The sequence below is a fragment of the Carya illinoinensis genome, chromosome 1 (genome assembly GCF_018687715.1).
Source record: "Carya illinoinensis cultivar Pawnee chromosome 1, C.illinoinensisPawnee_v1, whole genome shotgun sequence".
In the NCBI taxonomy this organism is placed as follows: Eukaryota; Viridiplantae; Streptophyta; class Magnoliopsida; order Fagales; family Juglandaceae; genus Carya; species Carya illinoinensis.
In genome coordinates, this window is record NC_056752.1 from 10,792,612 (window position 1) to 10,816,167 (window position 23,556).

Sequence of the window (23,556 nt, forward strand, 5' to 3'; positions counted from 1 at the left end):
AGGAAATTACTTCAATGAACACAGGTTTAAGTCGGCACTACTTGGGAGTTCCATCATTATGCCCCACTCAGAAGAGGCCCATCTCTTTTTCTTATCCTTTTCTATCAATCTTCTTGCGAGAAGCAATTCAGGTAATTTACTTAATACTCTAGGAAATTTGAGAGAAATTGTGGGGAACTGTGGCAATTTATATGGAAATAGTAATTTAAATGATGGGTTTATTAGCATTTTTAGGGATGTTGCCTGCCACCTACAGGGTGGGGCCACCCCGCCCCACATGGGCCGGGGTGGAGATTTTTTTTCCCTGCAATCCGCCCCCGTCCGCTGCATGAGGTGCAGGGGTGGACCTCCATCTATCCACCCCCCCTCCCCCGGCCCTCCCCACCCCTCCCCTTCTCAATTGATTACTACCATGTCCACCATTTTTTCAACAACAACAACAAACCCAAACCCAAAACTCGTAGACAGAATCAAACCCCCCAAAAGAAAATGAGAGTGAAAACAAAAACCTCGTTTGAAGATCTGTAAATAGGCTCTACCCTCTATAGTCTGTGGGGCTCACTGACGTGTTGGTTTCTTTTTTTCCCTTTATTTTCCATTCCTTATTAATCTGGTTTCTTCTGAAATACATTTAAGGAAAACAAAAGCTCCAAGAACCTACAAATGAAATAGTCTTGCAAACAAAACTGGTCAGATGAAGGAGATTTTGAGGAAGAAGATGAAGAGGGTTGAAACAACGTATTCATCTAACTAGAAGGGGCAATGGCTTAAAGACAAGACAAGAGAGAACATGCACGAAGAGGGTTTTGATTGAGAGAGACAAAGACGAGAGAGAAGAGAGTTATCGAAGAAGATTCGGGAAAACTGAAGTTTGGGGGGGGAAGGGGTTGGGGTTCCCCTTATATATGCAAGGATGCAAGGGAGGGGTGGGGGATTTGCTAAGCCCCCTCCTTCCCCTGCCACTGTAGTGTCCCTTTCATATGGGTGGGGGGGCCTTGCCCCCTACCAGTGAGGGGTGGATCCCTTGCCCCACTCAAGCAGGGGTGGGCCTAATAGGGCGGTGCAGTGGGTGGTGGGCACCTACTGCCCACCACTAAGCATTTTAGAAATGGGACACAGGTCTGGAGGGAATTTGAGAGAAAGTGTGGAGGTTAATCTAAATTTGACTATTAATATTGAACAAACCCCAAAAAATGAAAGTGGGTTTGGGGTGGGTTTCATGCGAGAGGATCAGAGACAGGGGAGAGGGTTCGGTTTCGTGGGGTTTCACGTAGGGTTGACAACGGCGACTTTGATCGAGTGAGAAGGGTCATAGTTTCTGTCTCGGAGAGTAGTGGGTGGAGAGGAGGGTGGGTTTCATGCAAGAGGATGGGAGACAAGAGAGAGGGGGGAGAGAGGAAGGTTCCATGGGGTTTCACGTAGGGTGCAAATGTATGAGAATTAAAATGAGGAGTCTAGTTGTCAATATCCTATTAGAGGGCTATTATTTGAGGTTTATTAGACCAATTCATCTGAAGTTATTTTCTTTAGTTTATTATTTTAGGTATTAGTATTTTTTTCTTAAAGATTAGTTTATGAATTTAATTTAATTTTTTTTATATTTTTAGGTATTTTATTTTTTAATTTAGTTGATTTTTTAACTTTTATTTTCTAACTTTAAATTATATTTGATTTTATTACTATTTTATTGTTTAAAATCTTATGTTTCCTAGGATGTTGATTGTGCTTTTTTATTTTGTTTACATACTGGTTGTGTATATAGGATATTTGTCATTTTATAATTCATTATGACCAAACAAGTATATAGTCGATAAAATAATAGATTTTGAACAAATGGACGAATTTGGATATAGAGAAATGATATTTATAATATTGGGTGTGCAAATCCCGCACACTATTTTTAAAAAAGAAAAATGATACTTGGCCCATGATTTTGCCCTCAAAGTTACAATTTGGTATTTTAATTTTTTTTCATAATGGTTAAGGAAGTGTATTCGTAAAGTGGTGTATTTTTTTAAAAATGTTTGAAAGAAAAAAAAAAGTGTAATTGTACTAGTGGTAAGTTTGAGGCAAAATCATGGGGCTGATTAGCAACACCCTTTGAAAAAAATGGATAAATCTAGGGTTAAGCAAATATCTGACTCCACTCTTGCTTTGATGAGTCGGAGTCGGAGTCGGAGTCGGAGTTTTTTTAACCAAAAAAGTCAGAGTCAAAGGTAGCGATATACTAACTTCAACTCCGCTTCGACTCCGACTTCGATTCTAATATTATATATATTTTATAAAAGTATATGTATTTTTTATATATTAATTATATATTTTTTATATGATTATAACTTATATAGTTACTTAAATTCAATAATATACTAGTATGGGCAAATAATTATAAAATAATATACTTATACTATAATATAAATTGACTAATAATAATTTAGTATATATAAACACCATACTATTAACTGATGCTACCAACGTTTGCAAAAAAAATCTGCTATCTGAAGATGAGTTCCTCCCTCTTCATAGTAGACTCCTTCATTATGAATCCTACCTAACCATCCTAACCCTCTCCATATTCTCACCTAATCTCTACCCCCAAAAATGGCAAGCAAAAAGTCAAACCTTGATCGAGTTCCTTTCTCCTTGTAGTAGACTCCGCCCTTATGAATCCTACCTAACCATCCTCTAACCATCTCCATATTCTCACCTAATCTCTCCCCCAAATATGGCAACCAGCAAGTAAAACCTAGATCTTCTCATTAAACAAACGAAAGTTCCAATGTAGGACGACATCACACTGGTTCCAACAACCGAATCTGTGGTAAGAATCTCAAATCTTGCTTTAGTTGGTAAGTTGGTCTCAGCCAAAGCTTTTATAACAAGTATTTACTCCATTCAACTATTTGTGCGGTTTGGAGTTTTGTCCCTAGACTCACTATTGAAGATCTTGGGACCAATATCTTCCTTTTCACCTTTCCTTCCTTACTTGAAAACTTTAGAGCCTTTCATCAAAGACCTTGGAACTTCAAAGGGTATCATTTGGTGCTCAAGGAATGGCCTCTAGGCCTTAGGCTCCAAGAGATAGACCTTACTCATTCTGCTTTTTTGATCCAAATTCATGGCTTACCCCTTGATATGATGACTGAAGATAATGTCGAGAATATAGGAAGAGTTTTAGGTCGTTTTATTGACATTGACCCCATGTATCTTCTCCATTTGTACGCTAGACAATTTCTTAGAATTAGGGTTGAGATAAATACGTGAAAACCTCTCTTTGAGGGTTTCATCTTGCCAAGGGTCAATAAGAGTTTTGCAAAAGTTAGTTTCATATATGAATGTTGTTAAACTCAAGATTTCAAGTTTCGTATAATTATATATCTATACATGTATTTTGATGTTAACAAACGAATTCAAAGAATAAATGAGTTTCAAACTCAAGTTGTCTACATAATGAAGTTAAGCACATCAAGGAACCAAGTATGAGGAAGAAGGGAACAACCTCACATTAAAACTCATAGAGTAATGTTGTACATTTCTTGAAAAATTTGAAATTAGGATTAAGGCTCAAAATTAATATTTTATCATAAAGCATTAAAATACATTTTCTATATGTGAATGAATATTTTGAAAATTAAATTTGAAAATTTGAAAGATGATTGATTGTCATCTTTCACATATGCATGACATGATTAAAAGTTTGATTTTAAAAATATTAAAGACGATTAATTGTCATCTTTCACATGCGCATGTTTTGTTTGAATATTTTCAAAAATGATTGATGCTCTTTTTAACTTATGCAAAATGTAGATGATTTTGTTTGAAAAATTTGAAAAGTAAATAGTACTCATTTCGTCATATGCAAAAAGTAAAAAGATTAGATTTGAAATTTTTAAAAAGTGAATGATGTTGTCCTTGACAAATGAAAAATAAGAAACTTTTATTTAATTTTTTTTTTAAAAATGAATGATGTTGTCTTTGACAATTGAAAAAGAAGAAACTTTTATTTGAATTTTTTTGAAAAAGTGAATGATGTTGAATTTGACATGTGAATCTTTTTAAATTTGAATATGAAGTCTCATATGCCTATAAATAGATCATTTGAGAGTTTCAAATTTACAATATCAAGAGCATACAACATTTATTCAAAATTTTTATTCTCTATTATCTAAGCATTGAGCTTTAACCCTTGTCCATTTTGAGAGAGATATAATTTGCGATGTATTATTCTTATTTCACTCATTGAAGAGTGTTCTCTCATAATCTACCCACTTTCAGCTCTTGCATCAGTAAAAGGTTGTGTATAACCCTTGTTCGTGTAGAAAGTGTTCTACATAGAGAATAGTTGAATCATCACGTGTAAAGTGATTGCAAGTGTAGATGGTGTTCTACATGGATCCTTTGTAGCGATATTATTCAAATATGTAATATGTTTCTATTTCTACCTGAAAGAGGTTGAATAGTAAATTTGGGAATCCTCAAAGGGTAGCTTGAGGCGAGAACGTAGGCAGTGGAACCAAACCTCATTAACATACTGAGTTTGCTTCTCTCTTACCCTTACTTTTTATATTTATTGATGCTTCATATTTTGTTTATATTTTATATTGTGTATTTAATTTATAATTGTTAACTTTTAAATACAACTCAATTCACCCTCCTCTTTTGTTAGTCATCTGGGCAACAAATGCTTATCAGAATTTTGTTATGGTTGTAGAAGATTGGGACATATACAGTAGACTTGTCCTATCTATATTAGCTCCGCTTAGTAGTCTTGGTTTGGGCATTGGATGAGACCTGAACTCCAAGAACCAAGATGCATGGCAAGACCAGTAGAGATAGGTCAGAAAGTTCAGTTAGTCCAAAAGCCTCAGAGAGAACAGCCTTAGTTAGTCCCAAATTCTAAGCAAGTTCAACCTATCCTCCAAACACTGCCACCGATCAGAATTAGAGAACCTCCATTATCGTCCATGCAAACACGTCCATAGCGCATTGTAGAGATAGGAAAGAAAATTCCAGTTGAGCACCTTGGTAAAGGCAAAGAAGTCATCATTAAATCCGAAGGTGGATGCAAGAAGGAATTCTGCATCAAACAACTCTTTCTTGGTGCAACTTGCAACAACAATCAAATTCTACAAGATGACACTGTTCACCAAGCTGAAGGTCGACCCTTAATGGCTGGAAAAATAAGCCATCTAAGTCCATTTCTCTGCCACGTGGCGGCAATCCAAGTTACCTGACAAAAGAGGTTGTACCATTTATTGGGAGCAGCCAAACCATCGCTATCAATAATCAAGTTTCTTTCATCCCAGCAATCCTAACACAAGAAGATCACTCCTCATGCCTCCAAGTGTCCCTTTTGGAGATAAAATTGATAGCACCTCAGTTTGATATGCCGACCTCCATAACACAAGCAGACCCACCTTGATCAAATTACCCATTCTTACTGTTGACCCAGTCAACTGAACAAAATCCTTTCCTTCCGAATGGACCGCTCGATGAGGCCAAGCCGACTTATTCTTATCTTTAACGAATCATATCCCAGCTCAAAAGCAAAGATGGGCCATATGAGTTTACCAAGCCCAAGCATAACATTTCCCTGTTGGTAAGCCCATCAGGCAAGGCTTGTATAGCTTCTAACTCTTTTTAGCTAGGATTCACTTACTCATTTCCCCAAACACACCAGTCCCCTATTCTGGATAACCTTTTCTTGATAGGCTCCCCTACTGAACTCCAAACGCTAAGCAAAAATAAAATGGCACCTTTATTTTCAACCCCCTCTCCCAATCTCTCTTGTGAGACTATGAAGAAGAGGAATGACTTTTCTGATGACAAGAGCACTCCCCCTTTCCCCCATAAAAAAATTTTTCTTAGTCTAAGAATACCAGTTGTGGAACTGTAGACCATTGAAGATGGATTTGGAAGTATTGCGGTTGGCAATGAGGGGCAAACAACTCGAGAGGCTTCATAAAAAACCAAGGCTTCGAGGAAGACCAAATTGGCTCCTATTCTGGTATTGAGCAAACATCAAAGTGTCTGAGCTTACCCTTGAAGATCCTAGGCATTGGAACACACTACTCTTGGACATCCTTTTCTCGAAATATACCTCTAGAGAAATTCAAAAAATTCTTCTAACAAATCACAACTTCCACTCAGTTCTTGATAAGATAAGATGGCTTCATCATTTTTCGAGCATTTGTTTTGTCAAATCAGCTTATGCTGCGATGGTTAGTGAGGCTTGTCCCTCCTCAAATTTTCTTACTATCAAGTGGAAAGGATTATGGAAATTGTAATTGAAAGACTATTTAAAATTACTTCTCTGGAAAAGTAGTCATAATCTCCTTCCAACCAAAACTTTAATCAGCACTGTCATTCCCCTTGAGGAGGAACACCTCACTTGTCCTTTGTGCAATACTAAGCTTGAAGATCTCACCCACCTATTCCTCAACTACCCTTATTCCTGTATTTTGTGGAGGAATTTTAAATGGCCTATAGACATCTTCCTATTAGCAAGCCAATCTATTTCTAATTGGGTTAGAATCATCCTCAATCCTTTAGAGGTTCTTAACATTCCTAAGGAAGAACATCAATTTTTCCAGAACTTTGTCACCATTGCAATAGACAACCTCTGGTTCTTTAGAAACAAATTGGAGCACAAACAAATAGTTCCCTCTCCTAGGTCTTATGTAGAGTTAGTCCAAAGAATCTTTCAACAACATTCAAGAGCTTGGTCTTTGGAAAGCAACCTGATAGGAGAAAATGAAGACTTGCATCCAGAGGGATTTCATCTCATCTTTTTTTATGTGGTGGTTAGACAGCAAAGGAATATATTGGCAACCATTTGTTTGAAAGACACTAGTGCAATTGTTTTTGCAAAAACAGAACTCTCTTGCAGACTCCTAATTTAGGAGAAGCATCAGCAACCTTAATGGCCATTAAAGAAGTAGCTAGTCTGAACCTAGAAAAGATAATTCTACAAGGTGATTCAAATGTGACCATCAAAGCAATTTCTCACTCCCCCATCCAAGAATGGATCATGAGCCCCATCGTCATATCAAATACTACTTGAATTCATTCAAAGAATAGAAAGTGCGGAAAATTCATTGATCTCAAAATTGATGCGCGCACAATCTGGCGTAATGGGCAGCGGGAACGCAAGCCTTTGGTAACATTCATTTAATCCAAATTCCTCCATCTTTGTTGCAATTTCATAATGGAAATGATCCACCCCCTTATCTGTATAATTACCTTCTCTTGGTACTGAACTATTTATTTTGTGGTTTTGGTTTTATATATATCAAGTATACTTGCACTAGGTAGGGCTGAGCATCGACCCAACCGGAGTCGGATTTGGCCTCCTCTGACTCTGACTCTGACTTTGTAGGAGGCCGAATCCAACCTCCGACTCCGACTCCGCTTGCATCCCACTCCGACTCCGACTTGTCGGAGCGGAGTCGAAGTTGGGCTTTTTGTTGGGCTTTTTTATTGGACTTTTTTTTAGACTTTTTTCCTTGACCCAATTAACATTTCAATTTTACAATTTGCAACTCTAATCAGATTTGGGCTTCTATATCAATTTTTTTTAAAAATATAATTTGAGATTTCTAATTTATGGAACCAAAATTATCATATTAGAAAATAAAACTAAATTCAAAATCCATCACTATAAAAAATAAAACTAAATTTAAATGTGCAACCAAAATTAAAAACTAAATTAAAACTAAATACACACATTAAAATTACATAACCAAAATTACAACCTAAAATTAAAAATACATAACTAAAATTAAAACCTAAAATTAAAAATACATAACCAAAGGTCCAAAATTACAACCTAAAATTAAAAATACATAACCAAAATTACAACCTAAAATCATTCATTCAAAATTACTAGTTAAAAAAACACAACCAAATCTAGCATCCCCATGCTATTGTCATTTCAACAACAACAACAAACAAAATAACATAGAGCCAAAAACACCAATCATCTAACCCATCTAGATTCCATCATCTATCCTCTCAAATTATCTAGTCAACTTATGTCTCATCATCCATCAACAAATTCTAATTCCAACATCAATAAGTTACAATTTACAACTTGCAATAATAGAACCAATACAAATTACAAAAAATGTCATTTTTCAACTTGTGCCTGAAAAAAAAAAGGAACAAAATTAGTAAAGAAATAAGATACCATATAAATTTATAAAAATAAAGAAGGTAAAATTGAAATAAGATACCATAAACAAGATTGTCAATCCTCTTCACGAAGTATGCTGGCCATAGAATTGGCTAATTCTGTATTAAGATGTTAAAATATAATAAATTAGTATTACAAAATGTTAAAATCAACTCATATAACAACTTAAAAAAATTTCTAAATACATTACCTGAGTCTAACTTATAGCTATCTGCATCATCAATGGCTTCCGAATAATTTTGACTCAAGCATATAGGAGTAGACTTCAACTAATTTTATGAGCACACAAGAGCTTCTATAGTTCTAGGAGCCAAAGAACTCCTAAACGGATCCAGGACACAACCTCATGTGCTAAATCCTAACTCAGATGCAACGGTGGTGATAGGAATGGCCAAGATATCTCTTGCCATTAGAGCAAGAACCGGATACTTAGTGGAGTTGACTTTCCACCAAATTAAAATGTCGAAACTTCTTGTAGGAATCTCAATGTTCTCCAACAAATACTGCTCTAACTCCAACTTACAATCCATCAAAGATGCTGTATGCTCTTTATGGAACTCTATCAAAAAATTCAAGGGATCATAATCTGTAACAATACTACTACTCCCCATTGATGCACTAGCTTCACCGCTCTGAGTTTTATTAGCACCAGTTACGCACCCACCACCAAACTCTACATATGCTTCATACAAATATTCCATATCCCTCTTGAGGAGTGCAACAAATTCCTCACCCTTCTCCTCACCCAATGTTTTCTTGAACCAATATGCTTGAGTGACCAATTTGAACCACGGATCAAGAATAGCAGCAATAAATAACAACCGATTTATTTTTTCAAGATCACCCCAGTATTTATTATACTTTGTCTTCATTCTGAAAGCCATTGAACTCAAACATCGATTACTATTGTTACAAAAATTATTCAAGTGTTTATAAATGGCAATAAGCTCTTGGACATAATTATTTGATGTGACATATAGTGTATTAGAAATACGCAATGTAACACCATAAAATATTTGAAGAAATTTCGAAAAGTTTCTTATGGTCTCCCAATCATCTGGCCCAGGAGCTCCTAGACCCTTTTTCCCATGTCCATCCTCAGACAAATAAACTCGTGAGTAGGGATCTTCATCAAGCAAAAGTTGGAAGGCTTTTTGATACTTCTCAGTCACGTCCAACATAAGAAAAGTCGAATTCCATCTAGTAGGCACGTCAAGAGTCAAAAAACTAGAGCATTGAACTTTTGATCTATCAACACAAGACTTGAAAGTGGCAAGTCTTTGGGGAGAAGACTTCACATACTTAATCAAATTTTGGACCCTTACAATTGAGTCATCAACATCTTTCAAACCTTCACTCACAATAAGGTTTAAGATGTGTGCCGTACACCTCATGTGAATAAACTCGTAACTTGCAACACAATCCGCACTTCCTATTTTCCTTGTTCTCAACCAATCAATAGCAGAGTCGTTAGAGGTAGCATTATCCACTGTAATTATGAGGATCTTGTCAATGCCCCAATCAAGCATATACTCCTCCAACTCCCTCCCAATCGTTGCCCCCTTATGGTCACTAATCCGAACAAATGAAATGATCCGCTTATGCAACTTCCAATTATTATCAATAAAGTGAGCGGTCACGCACATGTAATTAATATTTTGGATAGAAGTCCAAGTGTCAGTGGTCAGGTATACTCTTTGTTTGGTGGTCAAAAATATTTTCTTCAAGCTATCCTTCTCTCTCAAGAATACCCTCATGCAGTCATGCATTACGGTAAATCGAGAAGGAATAGGAAACCTTGGATCAAGAGCTTTAACAAATTCCCGAAACTCTTCTCCATCAACACATCTAAATGATAGCTCATCCACTATCACCATCCTAGCAAGGGCAGTTAGGATTTTTTCTCATTATATTTGGCCATCTCTAAGGTCTAGGTCTTTTCCCCTTCCCCTTCTTCACTTCTTGCTTCCGGGATCAAGAATGTTTGACTCTTGTCCAATTTACTCTTACGGTTTTTGGAGCAAAGTTGGATGTGTGTTTTCATGGCCGAAGTGCCTTGCCTTTTGGGATGGCATTTCCATTGCCTATGACAATGATTATAAGTAGTTATATAGGCTCTTCGGGATCACAATCGGGTACTCTTGTGAAGTGAGACCATACCTCAGACCTATTTTTAGGATTTCTATTACCAAGTGGAGGGCGAGGGGTTGAATCAAAGGCACTAGGAGTACCTACCGAAGAGCCTATTGGTCCGCTAGACTCATCAACTATTGGACAAGGAATATCAATCGGTTGTTCTAGGGCTGGAATGCCAAGACAAGATGCACCTGTGGATGTAGGAGTGTTTGTGCCTTCTATATCCATGATTTAATAACTAGAACTGTAGAACACAACAAACAAGATAAACATAAACAAAATAAATTCATGAACTAATGTAAAGATTACTCAAGTAACTTATATGATATACATATATAGTAGTAATGAGAAAAAATGTCCTAATCAACCAAAATATGCCACCAACGAAAATATGCTTTATTTAGTGAAAGGTGTTGAGGGAAAAATGAGTGTATTGACATATTCTTGTGAAAACCTGTGTAAAATAGTGTTACAACAAGTGTTGTTGTGAAAAGGCTTGAAGTATGCTCGTTATTGGTCAAAACAGATGTATTCGCTCGACCCTCACTCAACAGGGCGCTCGAGCGAACTCAGGCAGATTACACCGCTCGACATTTTGCTCGAGCCAATATTCCAGATCACTTAGAATTTAGGGTTTTGAAGAGAAATCAACAACCAAACCTAATATCCACAACTATCAAGAAAATGAACAAAAATAATGCAAAAATAGTTAAGATATACAAATTATAGAGAGAGAGAGAGAGAGGCACCTCGGTTTTGCAAAGAATGGGCTTTCAAAGGGGCGACGAAGGTCAGAGGGGCGACGGAGGAGCGACGGCACAGCACGGGTTTAGATGAGAGGTGAGGGTTCTGTCGGTGAAGGTTGAGATGAGAGGTGAGGCACTGAGGAAAAAAATGATTTAGCGAAGGGGGAGGGGAGGGGAGGGGAGGGGAGGGAAGGAGAGGGAATCGGGCGGGGGGGGGGGGGGGGGGGAAGTGAAAACCCTAATGGGTTGCACTGAAACGGCGCCGTTTGGGGTTAAAAATTGGGGGAAAAAAAAAAAGGTTGCGTGAAATGGCGCCGTTTCACGCAACCCAGTTTCTAATAACGGCGCCATTTACTGATTAGTGATTCCTACTTCTACAATCTACTAATCTACTTTAAATAATAAAAGTAAATTAATAAGTTAGTAAAAATAAATTAAGTTAGTAAAACTGTAAAAATATATTTAAGTTAGTAAAAATATATACTATTATATATTAGAAATACACTAATACTAATACTATTAGTCTATTAATATATAATAAATTAGTAATATTTATTAACTTATTTACTATAGTCTAATAACTAGATAGTCTAGATGTAATAACTAGTAACTAATAATATCTAATAACACTAGTGTATATAACTAATAGTATACTATTAAATATATTATATATTAGTAATACACTAATACTAATACTATTGGTCTATTAATATATAGTAAATTAGTAATATTTATTAACTTATTTACTATAGTCTAATAACTAGATAGTCTAGATGTAATAACTAGTAACTAATAATATGTCCATAACACTAGTTACACTAGTACTAATAGATAATAACTTAAAGATATATATTTAATATATATGTAACTTACTATATACTAATAGTAATTTACTAAAGATATATTTAGTAATTTACTATATACTAATAGTCTAATACTATTAGTCTATTAGTAAGTTAGTATATAGTATAATAGTAAATTAGTAATATTTATTAACTTATTTACTATAGTCTAGATGTAATAACTAGTAATTAATAATATGTGATAACACTACACTAGTACTAAATTACTAATAGATAATAACTTAAAGATAATAACTTAAAGATATTAATTTAATATATACAAATAATAGTATACTATTATATATATTAGTAATTTACTATATACTAATAGTCTAATACTATTAGTCTATTAGTATATAGTAAATTAGTAATATTTATTAACTTATTTACTATAAGTTTATAACTAATAACTAGTGCTAATTGCTAGTATATTATTGGATTTAACTAATGATGTTACTATATTTATATTTATATGATTACTATATAGAAAAACAAATATATTTTTTATAAAATATGTACACTAGCGGAGCGGAGTCGGATGCGGAGTCGGAGGCGGAGTCGGAGTCGGAGTCGGATGATTGGAGTCGGAGTCGGATCGGAGCGGAGTCGGAGTCGGAGTCAAATCCGCCTGGACTCCGACTCTGACTTCTCACGGGAAAAATCTCTGACTCCTACTCCGACTTGTAGAGTCAGAGCGGAGCCGGAGCGGAGTCGAGGTCGGAGTCGGATTTTCGGATATCTGCTCAGCCCTAGCACTAGAAAAGAAAAAAAAAATGTTGCCACCATGTAACACTAATGTGTAATAACAACTAATGTATAAACATTAATGTATAATAACATTTAATACTAATATATTATGTATAAAATACAAATATATAAGTTTATAATAACAACATGTAATACTAATGTATAAACATTAATATATAATAACATATAATACTAATGCATAATAATATTAATTTGTATAGTGATTTATTTTTTCAATTTTGGTTAAGTTTTAATAAATTGATATTGAAAAAATTATTTAAAAAAAAAATTGAAATATGAACGCCCAAACTCGATTAGTGAGAGCCCAAAATTGTCAAATTTAAAGTTCAAATGGGCTATGAAAAAAAGCCAAATACAAAAAGCTCCGCTCCAACTCCGATATTGTTGGGCTCAGCCCTAGGTAAATCTAGAATCCACAAGAAAAATCATTTTTTCAAAGGTGAATCTCACTTTTTCTAAAAGGAATGTTCAAAACCTACACACCCCAAAACTGAATTTAGTATTACTTTTCGGATTAATATTTGGTACACGTAACAAGTTTCATATTTAAAAAAAAAAAAAAAAAAAAATTATCTTATGGACACATTTGATTCATAAATTGAGTGAGGATGAGTTGGGAAAGGAAGTTATGACTACAAAAATGAGGAATTCATTTATAATGGAAAGGGCTTCACTCACCCAAATATGCTTGTCGAAAAGGCTAAAGAGGAGATACAAGCATTTAGAAGTGCTCATGTCACTCTTATATCCCCTAGAACAAATATCTTACAGGTGGCTAGGTCTTGGGAGAAACCTCCATCAGGAACCTATAAAGTCAACTGGAATGCAGTCTTAGATAAGCCGGAAGGGGAAATAGGCTTTGTGGCCATAGTGAGGGACTTTGAAGGACAAGTTATAGGCATTTTTCGAACATGTAGGGTGCTACCTGCAAGTGCTTTCCTTGCATCAACCTATGCACTTAAGATGTCTTCCAGTTTTTGTCAAGACATTGGTCTAAGTCAAATTATTTTTGAAGATGATGTGCTTCAGGTGGTCAATGCACTAAACAAGAAGAGAATGGATTGGAGCCAGATGGTTTTCTGATGCAAGATATATAAAGATATATGCTGAATTGGTTCTCAAACTGGTCAGTGCAAGTTTGCAACATGTCAAACGTGATGCTAACACTACGGCTCATAGCCTTGCTAAAGATGCTTTAACACTCTATGAAGATTTGATAAAAGTTCCAAAATGTATTCATGATATTGTTTTGAATGAGTTGATGTAATTCTTCTATTGAGCAATAAAGTTTCCTTAAAAATAAAATTATCTTAGAGATAAAAAGACATTGTTTTGAAATATCGATTGGTGTTTGTAATTCTCTTATTTAAAACAATCTTTTGATAAATTTAAATATTTAGTTACAATTCGGGTAATCGGATACCCAGATTTTTATAACTGGATCCCGCATGGATTATAATTGAGTTTAATCCAGATGGGTACCCGTATCACATTATAAATTTGGATATAGTGGAGTACCCAAATCGACATCCTGATTTACACCCCTAGCTAAAAGCCTAAAATGATACAATCCTGTAAGAACAAAAATCCTTTTGAGTCATCCAAAGTTCTACAAAATTCTTTGCTCATAGTTTGTCCACAAAACAAGTGTAGTAATTTGAGAGTGAAAAATGATATGGGCTCGTGTATTAACCACTGACATTCGTAATACACCATTTAACATCATCTATTCAATGACCATCAACATAGCATCACATTGTTAATATGATGTACAAAAATAATGTTAAGTACAAATTTTAAATATATAAATTTTACATAAGTTTTTTTTGTAAAAATGTAAGTCTTATAAAAAAAAACTAGTTTTTCATACTTTTTACTGTGTGGTCCATTTCCTTTTATAAAAATCTTGTACCATTTAGTGAGGTTTAGATAGTGAGATGTGATGAGATAGTTTTAGATGAAAGTTGAATAAAATATTGTTAGAATATTATTTTTTAATATTATTATTGTTTTGAAATTTGAAAAAATTGAATTATTTATTATATTTTATGTGTAAATTTGAAAAAATTGTAATGATGAGATGAGATGAATTGAAATGAGATGAATTGAGATGAGATGAAAATAGCTTTGTATCCAAACCTAGCCTATACATTTGAGACTTCTATATTTTCTATATATAAAAAGTGCCTATGAAACGAAATATTGTTGTTTTAACGGAAAATCTTGTTTTTCCGTTAATTTATTTGTTGCCCGTTAAGTCTCTGTTTGTATTCTATTATAGTCCGCTTTCTGCAGGATCAAACCAGCTCTGTTTGAAGTCCCTGCCGCCAGCAACCGTCACAAGCAGTGAGTTCTCTTCGACGCCGTTTTCTCTCTTAGGCTTCTCTCTCTGTCTCTAATGCTCTCTCTCTCTCTCTCTGACAACTCAGTTTTATCGAAAGTCAAACAGAGGTCAAGAGAGGAACTGCATTTTAAAGCAAATAAGAAGGAAATGGAATTTAATGAAAATGAAATGAAAGAAAATCATTTTGATGAAAATGAAGCGAAAATAAACCCTTTATGTTTTGATTTAGGCATTAGCCAGAGTTAGAAAAAAGAGAAAAATCAACTAGGAAAATGAAAAAAGATGGTGAGAAACTTCGCAAGTAGAGTCCAATGCACTTAGGACCCATAAATCTAATTTCTAAGACAAAAAAAACACATACACACACACATTTCAGAACATGTAGGAATGATCATGAAATACTAGATCAACGGTCTCATTCTTGATCTACTCGAGATTGACTTGAAGTGCAGTATGTGTGTGTAGGCGTAGGATTGAGTTTGAACTCCCAAGCCCCTCTCTCTATCTCTCTGTATCAAACGCTCTCTTTCTCTAAACTCAGTAACAAATCTCTCACAATCTACTATTTTACCAAAAGGCAGGAGAAGAAAAAAACGAAAAAAAGAAGAAGAAGAGAAGCAGTGGTACACTGATTTCATAAGAAACCGAGAATAATTGAAATGGAGAAGGAAGAGAAGTTGTTCGGCAGAAGGTAGAAGAAGGAAGAAAAAGAAGCAAAGCCCTGAAGACTAAGAAGTCAAACGATGTCGTTTATAAGAGAAAGGGAGGGTTGAAATTCAACAAGTAGGCTGGGCTTCACACACAGAACAGGCTGGACTAAAATAGAAAATAAAGCACACTAAACAAGCCCAATTTGAAAAAACATGGTTCAATAAAATAAAAAGGCATAATAAAATAGATAAAAGATAAATAAAAATACTATAATTAAATATTAATAAAATAGAACCATAAAATACAATAGTAAAATAATTTAAACTATAGAACAATTTAAATAATAAACAATAATTAATATAAAAAAATTGAGAAATCAAGAAAGAGGGGAGAAGAAGCTTTTGGAATGTGTTTCTTAGAAGAGAGAGAGAGGTGAGTAGTGCTGATTTCAGGCCTAGATGAAATGGGTAGGTTTTATTTATTTATTTTTTTAAGTGGTTTCAAATTAGAAAAAACACATTTTTTTGTGTTTGTGGACCTAGCTTCTAGTGCATGGTTAATTTAAATTTTTTCACTTAGTATATAAATTGTACATAAAATTGTATTAAGAATTTAAAATATCAAAAAAATAAAATTTACATTTTGCCTAAATATTTGATGGAATTTACCTTTTTTTTCTTATACCTTAAAATATTAATTGAAATCAACATTTTTTATGAAATATATATTATTTTCTTAAAAATAATTATTTTATCCAACTAGATAAACGTATTACACGTTGATCTGTCCTAGTATTATATATAAAGATATATATTATTTCTCATATTTTACACTCTTATTTCAACCCCACCTAATTTGTGATACTTTTATCGTTTTTTGGATAGAATTTTCCTATAAATAAATTCACACATTGCATATCATTTTTTTAATTATTTTTAAATTAATTAAATTCCTCTATTCATTATTATATTTAATGTTTGAAAAAAAAAAAAAAAAAATGACGTGTGGTGCGTGCGATTATCTTTATGTTCAGAATTTTTCTTTCATAATGGGTTCTCGGATTTTCCCAGCTGTTCTAGTTGTTCTTGTCGTATTTTCCAAGCAAAGAAGCTCTCTTTTCGAGTTTCTGAAATTAGCTCATGGATTTGTATGTTCAAGTTCTGGAATAAAATGTGAGAAAACATAGGATTTCAAGTTCTATTTTCTTTTCTCTCTCCCCCCCCCCCCCCCCCCCCCCCCCCCCCCCTCCCCCCCAAAAATTTCTTGGCATTCAAACTGGGGTTTAGAGTTTATGCGTAGTTTGGATTTCATCTTGTTATATATCTGAGTTTAGGTTTTATGTTATGTTCTTTTCCTTCGTTACCATCACCCAAACAGAGGCTTAGGGTTTATGTACACACGTTTTCTCATCGTTTTTGTAGCTATAATACTGGTAATTATAACGTCTAAATCTGATTACATTGCCGTTGGTTCGTTGAATTTCTCGTAGCTGAAAATAGTTTGATGATATTTCTTTTGCACATTTATAATTTGCAGATTGAGTTTCTTTTTGTAAGTTACTTGATCCCGTTTGGTCCGATCTCGCAAGTTGGCATATATCATTTTCAACTGATGTCTTCCTCAACTGCTCTGATGTACTGAGTTGCTATTATGGCTGGAGTGAGGTTTTCCATTCTAAGATCGCTGCATAGTTCGGTGAATCCTTGTAGGAAAGTGCAATCATGTCGATCATACAACTATGATTTGAAACTTGTGAAGTATGATAACCTGATTCATGTAAGACCGTTGCATGCTTTTGTGAATCGAAACTACCACACAAAAGAATCACAATCTCCTGAAACTCTTACAAATAACCATTTTAGAGCGGTAGGTTCTCAGTCTTTTGTTCATACTCAACACTACAAGATCAGACCCTCAACTCTGTTTTTACCTATCCTATCAAACTTGCGCTTCCAAAGTACAAGTCCTCTTACATTGATCAGCCCCTTGACCAATTACCGGTCATATTCATCATCTGTTGGTAACAAAGCTGATAGAGCTGGGGACACAGGAGTTCCTGATGGTTCTGGTGCAAGTGGTGTTGTTGTAAGTGATTTTGTTGAGAAGGCTAAAGACTCCTGGCAGAGTATAGTGGATGCGGCAACTTATACTGGGCAGAAGGCCAAAGAAGCCTCTGATGAACTGACCCCCTATGTTCATCAATTGCTCGATTCCCATCCTTATCTAAAAGATGTAATTATTCCAGTTGGTAGTACTTTGGCTGGTACTATATTGGCTTGGCTGGTTATGCCTAGGCTTTTGAGGAGATTTCACAAGTATACCATGCAAGGTTCTTCTGCTTTACCAATTGGAAGCCTGGCTGGTGAGCAAGTTCCATATGAGAAAAGTATATGGGGTGCTTTGGAGGATCCAGTGCGATATGTAATTACCTTCATGGCATTTTCGCAGATGTTAGTGGCTCCCAAACATATGCCTCATCATATTTTGATTTGCATTTTGTATCATGTTTTCTATTGTCTGGGATAATCATGACGACTTTGATTTGTAGTTGTGTGATGGTTGCACCAACCACTGTAGCATCACAGTACCTTGCACAGGCATGGAGAGGTGCAATTATCCTTTCATTTATATGGTTTTTGCATCGGTGGAAGACGAATGTGTTTACTCGTGTGTTGGCGGCTCAAATTTTCGCGGGGCCTGATAGGGAAAGGTTGCTGGCTTTAGACAAACTTTCGTCCATTGGTCTATTCGTGATTGGTATAATGGCTTTAGCTGAGGCGTGTGGAGTTGCCGTGCAATCTATTCTGACTGTTGGTGGAATAGGAGGTGAGTATTAGCTGCTAATCTAGCATGCTCTTTGTTTCAATTTCATAAATGATGATCTGTTGGTGGAATGGGTGGTGAGTGTTGGTTGCTAATCTCTTATGCTCTATCATTTGTTTCGGACGAGTGCTATTTGAGCCAGTACTCATTGGATTTTGACAACATATGTTTCTGTCTCTGATGTATCACAGGAAAATGAAACCTTGTCATTGCTGCTGTGTGAGGCCTTTCACATTGTGTGCATTAATATTCTTTTCTTAATTAGTCCGTACATGTTGGATGTGTCTCTTCTCTTACCTGTATTTCTGCTGCAAATTCTTGCGGTTAATTGATTATAATTTAACTATCAGATAATGATTTTTTTGTATGGTAGTAGTTCTGTCATCCTTACCTATTAAAAGATCATTCTGCCATCTTGTTTAGAGATGTCATAAATTAAACTAATTTTTGCGTTGTTGTATCTTTACGCAGGAGTTGCTACTGCATTTGCTGCCAGAGATATCCTCGGTAATGTACTCAGTGGGTTGTCTATGCAGTTTTCAAAGCCGTTTTCACTTGGAGATACGATAAAAGTATGTTTTTTATTTCCTTTTTTTTTTTTTTTTGTGGACATGGTACCGATTGATCTCATTAGTTTGCAAAAGATGGGAAAATTTTTTTCTCATGTGCAGCTTTTCTGTGGTTTTAGTAGGAAAACATGCCATGATTCCAATGGATCTTTTGTAGTTTGCTGAACCATGATTGAGTGAAGAAATATTCTAGTTGTCCACTTAAAATGTCTGTATCTGCCGAAAAATAGAAGCTCCCAGGATGTCAGGATTTGAAAATTTGCAAAATGTGATATTGTATTTAAAAAGTTTTGGATGGTCGCTGCTTTCCAACTGCCTGTTTTCAATGTGTCTGAGTAACAGCATGACTTAGCCCTCAGTTGGCTACATATTAACTTTGGAATGTCCATTAAAAGATAATAGTTCAACAGTTATTATTCAATGGCTCCTCACATGACAAATGGGGATCTAGCATCTGTCTGGTTTTTGTCCTTCATTTGGCCGTCACATGGAATGTAGATGTGTAATCTTTTCGTGATCCATATGATTATGGGTTTTCCGTTTTCTCATTAGACTGAAAACTGGTAGAGAATATCTTTTTATGATCTCAACAATCTTGAACAATCTCTATATTCAAGAGATATATCTGATTTTATTTTTCACTGTTTTTGTATTTTAGTTTTTGTTCCTTGTATGAACTATCAATATGTATACTTATTGCAGGCTGGTAATATAGAAGGTCAAGTGGTGGAAATGGGGCTAACCACCACATCCCTATTGAATGCGGAGAAGTTCCCCGTCATAGTTCCAAATTCACTGTTTTCTAGTCAGGTGGGTGCTTCTCTATTTTTCCTCTTGTTTCTTCCTTTTGTGTAACTTCTCAAAAGCAACATCTGAAAATCACACTGATATTGTTAAATCATTGAAGTGGACCATTTCTTGATACACTGATCAATGTCTTCTAATTCTAGTGGATCCATGATTCCATTTCCAGTTCTGCTAGGTGTATTCTGTGTATACTTTCTATGTACTTGCTCTTTCCTATTAATATATTTTTATTCTTACTTATCAAAAAAAAAAAAAAAATTCTAGCGATGGAGTACAAAGGAGGTACAAGGGCCATATGGAGTAGGTATGTGGAAGAATATTCGGAGAGGTTGGGGGAAGTTTTATGCTCAAGTTAGATTTGACGTGGGAGATGGATCCATAATTGGATTCTGGCATGATGTGTGGTGCGGGGATGGGGATGGGGCCCTTAATGAGGTACATAGTGTGGCTTGTGCTAAGGAGGCTTCTGTAGCACATAATTGGTGATTTTTGTGAGTTTTTTAACTTGTTATAATTCACTAGAGTGAGGAGGGGAAATGAGGACAAGATTCAATGGATTCCATCAAAGAGAGGGTGTTTAAAGTATGCTCTTTTTATAATAGTCTCTGCACTCATGATATTAACCCTTTCCCATGGAAGAGCATATGGCGAACAAAGTCACCCGTGAGAGTTACATTCTTCGCTTGGACAGCCACACACAGGAAGATCACAGTGAATAATCTGAGAAAGAAAAAATATAGTTGTGATAGACTGGTTTTGCATGTGTAAGAGGAGTGGGGAGTCAGTTGATCACCTTTTAGTTCATTGTGAGATTGCAAGTGCATTGTGGAGTGATTTCTCCAATTGTGTTGGAATGGTGTGGGTAATGCCTTCAAGATTTGTAGAGCTTTTCTATGCTTGGAGAGGGCTAGGTGGCAGCCCATGAATTGCAGCAGTGTGGAAGACGTTCCCTATATGCCTCATTCGGTGTATATGGACTGAAAGAAATGATAGAGCCTTAAAGGATTGCGGATGGACAACGGAGGAGCTCAAGAATTTCTTTATTCACACTCTTCTCTCTTGGGCTGTATCTATAAACTTTAATGGTCTTAGACAACATGATTTTCCAGAATCTTTTCATCTACAAGCTAGGTGTTTCTCATGTATACTACTTGTGTGTACTTGGGTTGTGCCATTGTGCTTGTCAAATCACAATTTATCCCACAAGCTTAAATTGATGGGAAGATGTAGATTTAATTAGTTGTATTATATTCTTAGGCACTAATTACAGAAATCTTCTTATTATCAGAAGGAAAGAAAAAAAAAAAAACTTATATTGAGGCTCTACCTCAATTTCTCCCTTCTTAATTAAGGTTAATTGATTTAGTTGTAATGTTGATCTGGAGTCTAATATTATTTTGAGCTTGTACGCTTGCCATAGGCGGGTGTTTTCAAGAGAATGAATGACTTCAAATGCGTACTATAATTTAATACGCAATCTGGCTCAAGATCAATTAACCAATTCTCATATTACTTGGCCATTGATTCCTTGTATTAGAAAAGAGCTATCATAAATCTTTTGAGTATTGTTCTCTGAAAATCACATTCCTAAATAACCATTTCTTTGGGATGACAGATGTTTGGAAAGAAGATTCCTTACATAGGATGAAATGTCCTCTATTCTTCTATGCAGTGCTATTCTTGCAATTTCCTAAACGGAGCTTTTGATTACACACCCCACACACATGATGATACAATTGGTAATCACAAGAGTTGAAAAAAGAAGACAAAATTAGTTATATTTTACCACATTACTTGTTTGTCCAGATTGTTTGCCATTAGTGGGTACTATAAGAGACATGCTAATGTATTATGTCCCACGATCATTTATTTGATAGTGCACATTGCAATGTATCTATATTGTAATGCTTCACTGAGGCTAATCTCTGATTGTCATTATGATATGAATACAATTATTTGGGTCTCTCTCTCTCTCTGACACACCCACACCCACACCCACACATACATTCTCAGTGAGACAAAAACCTAGCAAATTGCTGTTTCATTATGATAAAGTGGTTCTTATTTACCTGCTGTAGCATATCATCCTTGTCATAATTTATTGGTCCTGAGAAATTTAGCATCTGTCTTGAAAATTTTGTAGGTTATTGTGAACAAGTCACGTGCCCAATTTCGCGCCATGGTCACCAAAATTCCAGTGCGAGCTGATGATTTGGACAAGATCCCCCATATATCAAATGATGTAAAGAGTATGCTAAGATCAAACTCAAAAGTTTTCCTAGAAAAGGAGCGCCCTTACTGTTTCCTCTCTCGAATCGAAAGCTATTATGCTGAATTAACTATTGGATGCAATCTCAAACATATGGTAAATTTTTATGCCTTCAGTTTGTTGATAATGAATTGTGCTACGAAGCTTTTTTCTTTCTTGTTATGAAAATCTCTCTTAAAGCTGTTTCTGTGTCCTAATCTACAATAAATTCTGAGAATTAGAAACTAAAAATGTGCTCGAAAAAAGAAAAATCAGAACAATTTGATTCGGACTTTCAGATTAGAGATGTGATAGGCTTGTCCATAAGATCTCAATGCCGAGGTTGTTTTTTGTTGATTGCTGATGTCAAATTCTAAAGAGTTTGCTGCGTACAGTTGCTTTTATATATTCTTTGTACATTTTACTGATGTGATTGGCCAAAACAGTTATTTTATGAGAAAAAAAAATGACACAGCCAATTACATTAGTAGAGTGTGCAAGGAATACGCAAAATTGACTATATATAAAATTTTTGAATTTCAAAGCATGTAACAACTTGCATCAATTTTAGGCTTTTGGTATTTTATATAAGGAACATAGAAATAGTTTGATCCGTGATTAATTGGCACTGTATGTAAATTCAGGAAAATGCCCGCAGGAAGCTAGGCTTGTGCATTGCTGCCATATATAAAGCTTTACAGATTACAATATACAATTATGAAAGAATGAACAAATAAGGAATGTACACCTGTAATAGAAACTTACGGAAACTAACATAAATACAAATTGGGAGAGATTATCGGAGGAAATAAGGGAAACTGTTCCAGCCATTTAGTCCACTGATTTATGGGATTGCAGGCATGATTTATGGGACAAGATTGATGGAGAAGATTGCAGGCGTGAATATGGGATTTTTATCCGTCACTGTAATTGTCTGGACTAATGAACTGCTTATTTATCTTCTAATAATTGTGCTGTATTTCACTATTTGTAATCTACTTGATATTACATTATTTATTTTTCTATTTATTTCTTCATGTATATATTTTTCACTAAAATACCCGCTTGAAATTTTTGATTATGTAGAGCAAAGACGAGTTATATGCTACAGAACAAGATATTCTTCTGCAAGCAGTGCAGATAATTCAGAAGCATGGTGCTAGATTGGGCAGCAGCTCACAAGAAATGACCAGTGGATATGACAAATGACAAGATGAATCATTCACATTTTCAAAACTAAATCTGAAAATCCGCGCCTTGATGTAAAATCCTCTCCTCTCCTTTTCTTTTGTTTCTTTTTTTTTTTTTTGTTAAAAGCTGAAATGTTGGATATAATGATTTTATGCTTGTTTGTTGGAAAAAGAGCTGTTCGTTTAAAATGAAAATTTTGGAAAGTGGATTACATACCACTGATAATCGGATATTGGAACT

The 23,556-nt window shown here is 35.1% G+C and overlaps 2 protein-coding genes across 3 annotated transcripts; both read left to right on the forward strand.

Annotated features, from left to right (window-relative positions):
• Positions 1 to 13,367: 13,367 nt before the first annotated feature.
• Positions 13,368 to 13,766, forward strand: LOC122306074. Its single transcript, XM_043118490.1, has one exon. It carries the CDS (start codon positions 13,368 to 13,370, stop codon positions 13,764 to 13,766), a length of 399 nt encoding a protein of 132 aa, XP_042974424.1.
• A 2,927-nt stretch (positions 13,767 to 16,693) lies between these two features.
• Positions 16,694 to 23,548, forward strand: LOC122310307 (mechanosensitive ion channel protein 1, mitochondrial). 2 transcript variants are annotated; one of them, XM_043124204.1, is made up of 7 exons: positions 16,694 to 16,850; positions 17,215 to 18,128; positions 18,227 to 18,504; positions 18,973 to 19,073; positions 19,773 to 19,880; positions 22,021 to 22,242; positions 23,212 to 23,548. In XM_043124204.1, the coding sequence occupies exons 2-7, from the start codon at positions 17,329 to 17,331 to the stop codon at positions 23,332 to 23,334; spliced, it is 1,632 nt and encodes a 543-aa protein (XP_042980138.1). In that variant the 5' UTR covers positions 16,694 to 16,850; positions 17,215 to 17,328; the 3' UTR covers positions 23,335 to 23,548. The 2 variants fall into 2 exon arrangements, with proteins under 2 accessions (XP_042980138.1, XP_042980141.1); XM_043124207.1 differs by lacking the exon at positions 16,694 to 16,850 and adding an exon at positions 16,918 to 17,110.
• The last annotated feature ends 8 nt before the right edge of the window (positions 23,549 to 23,556 follow it).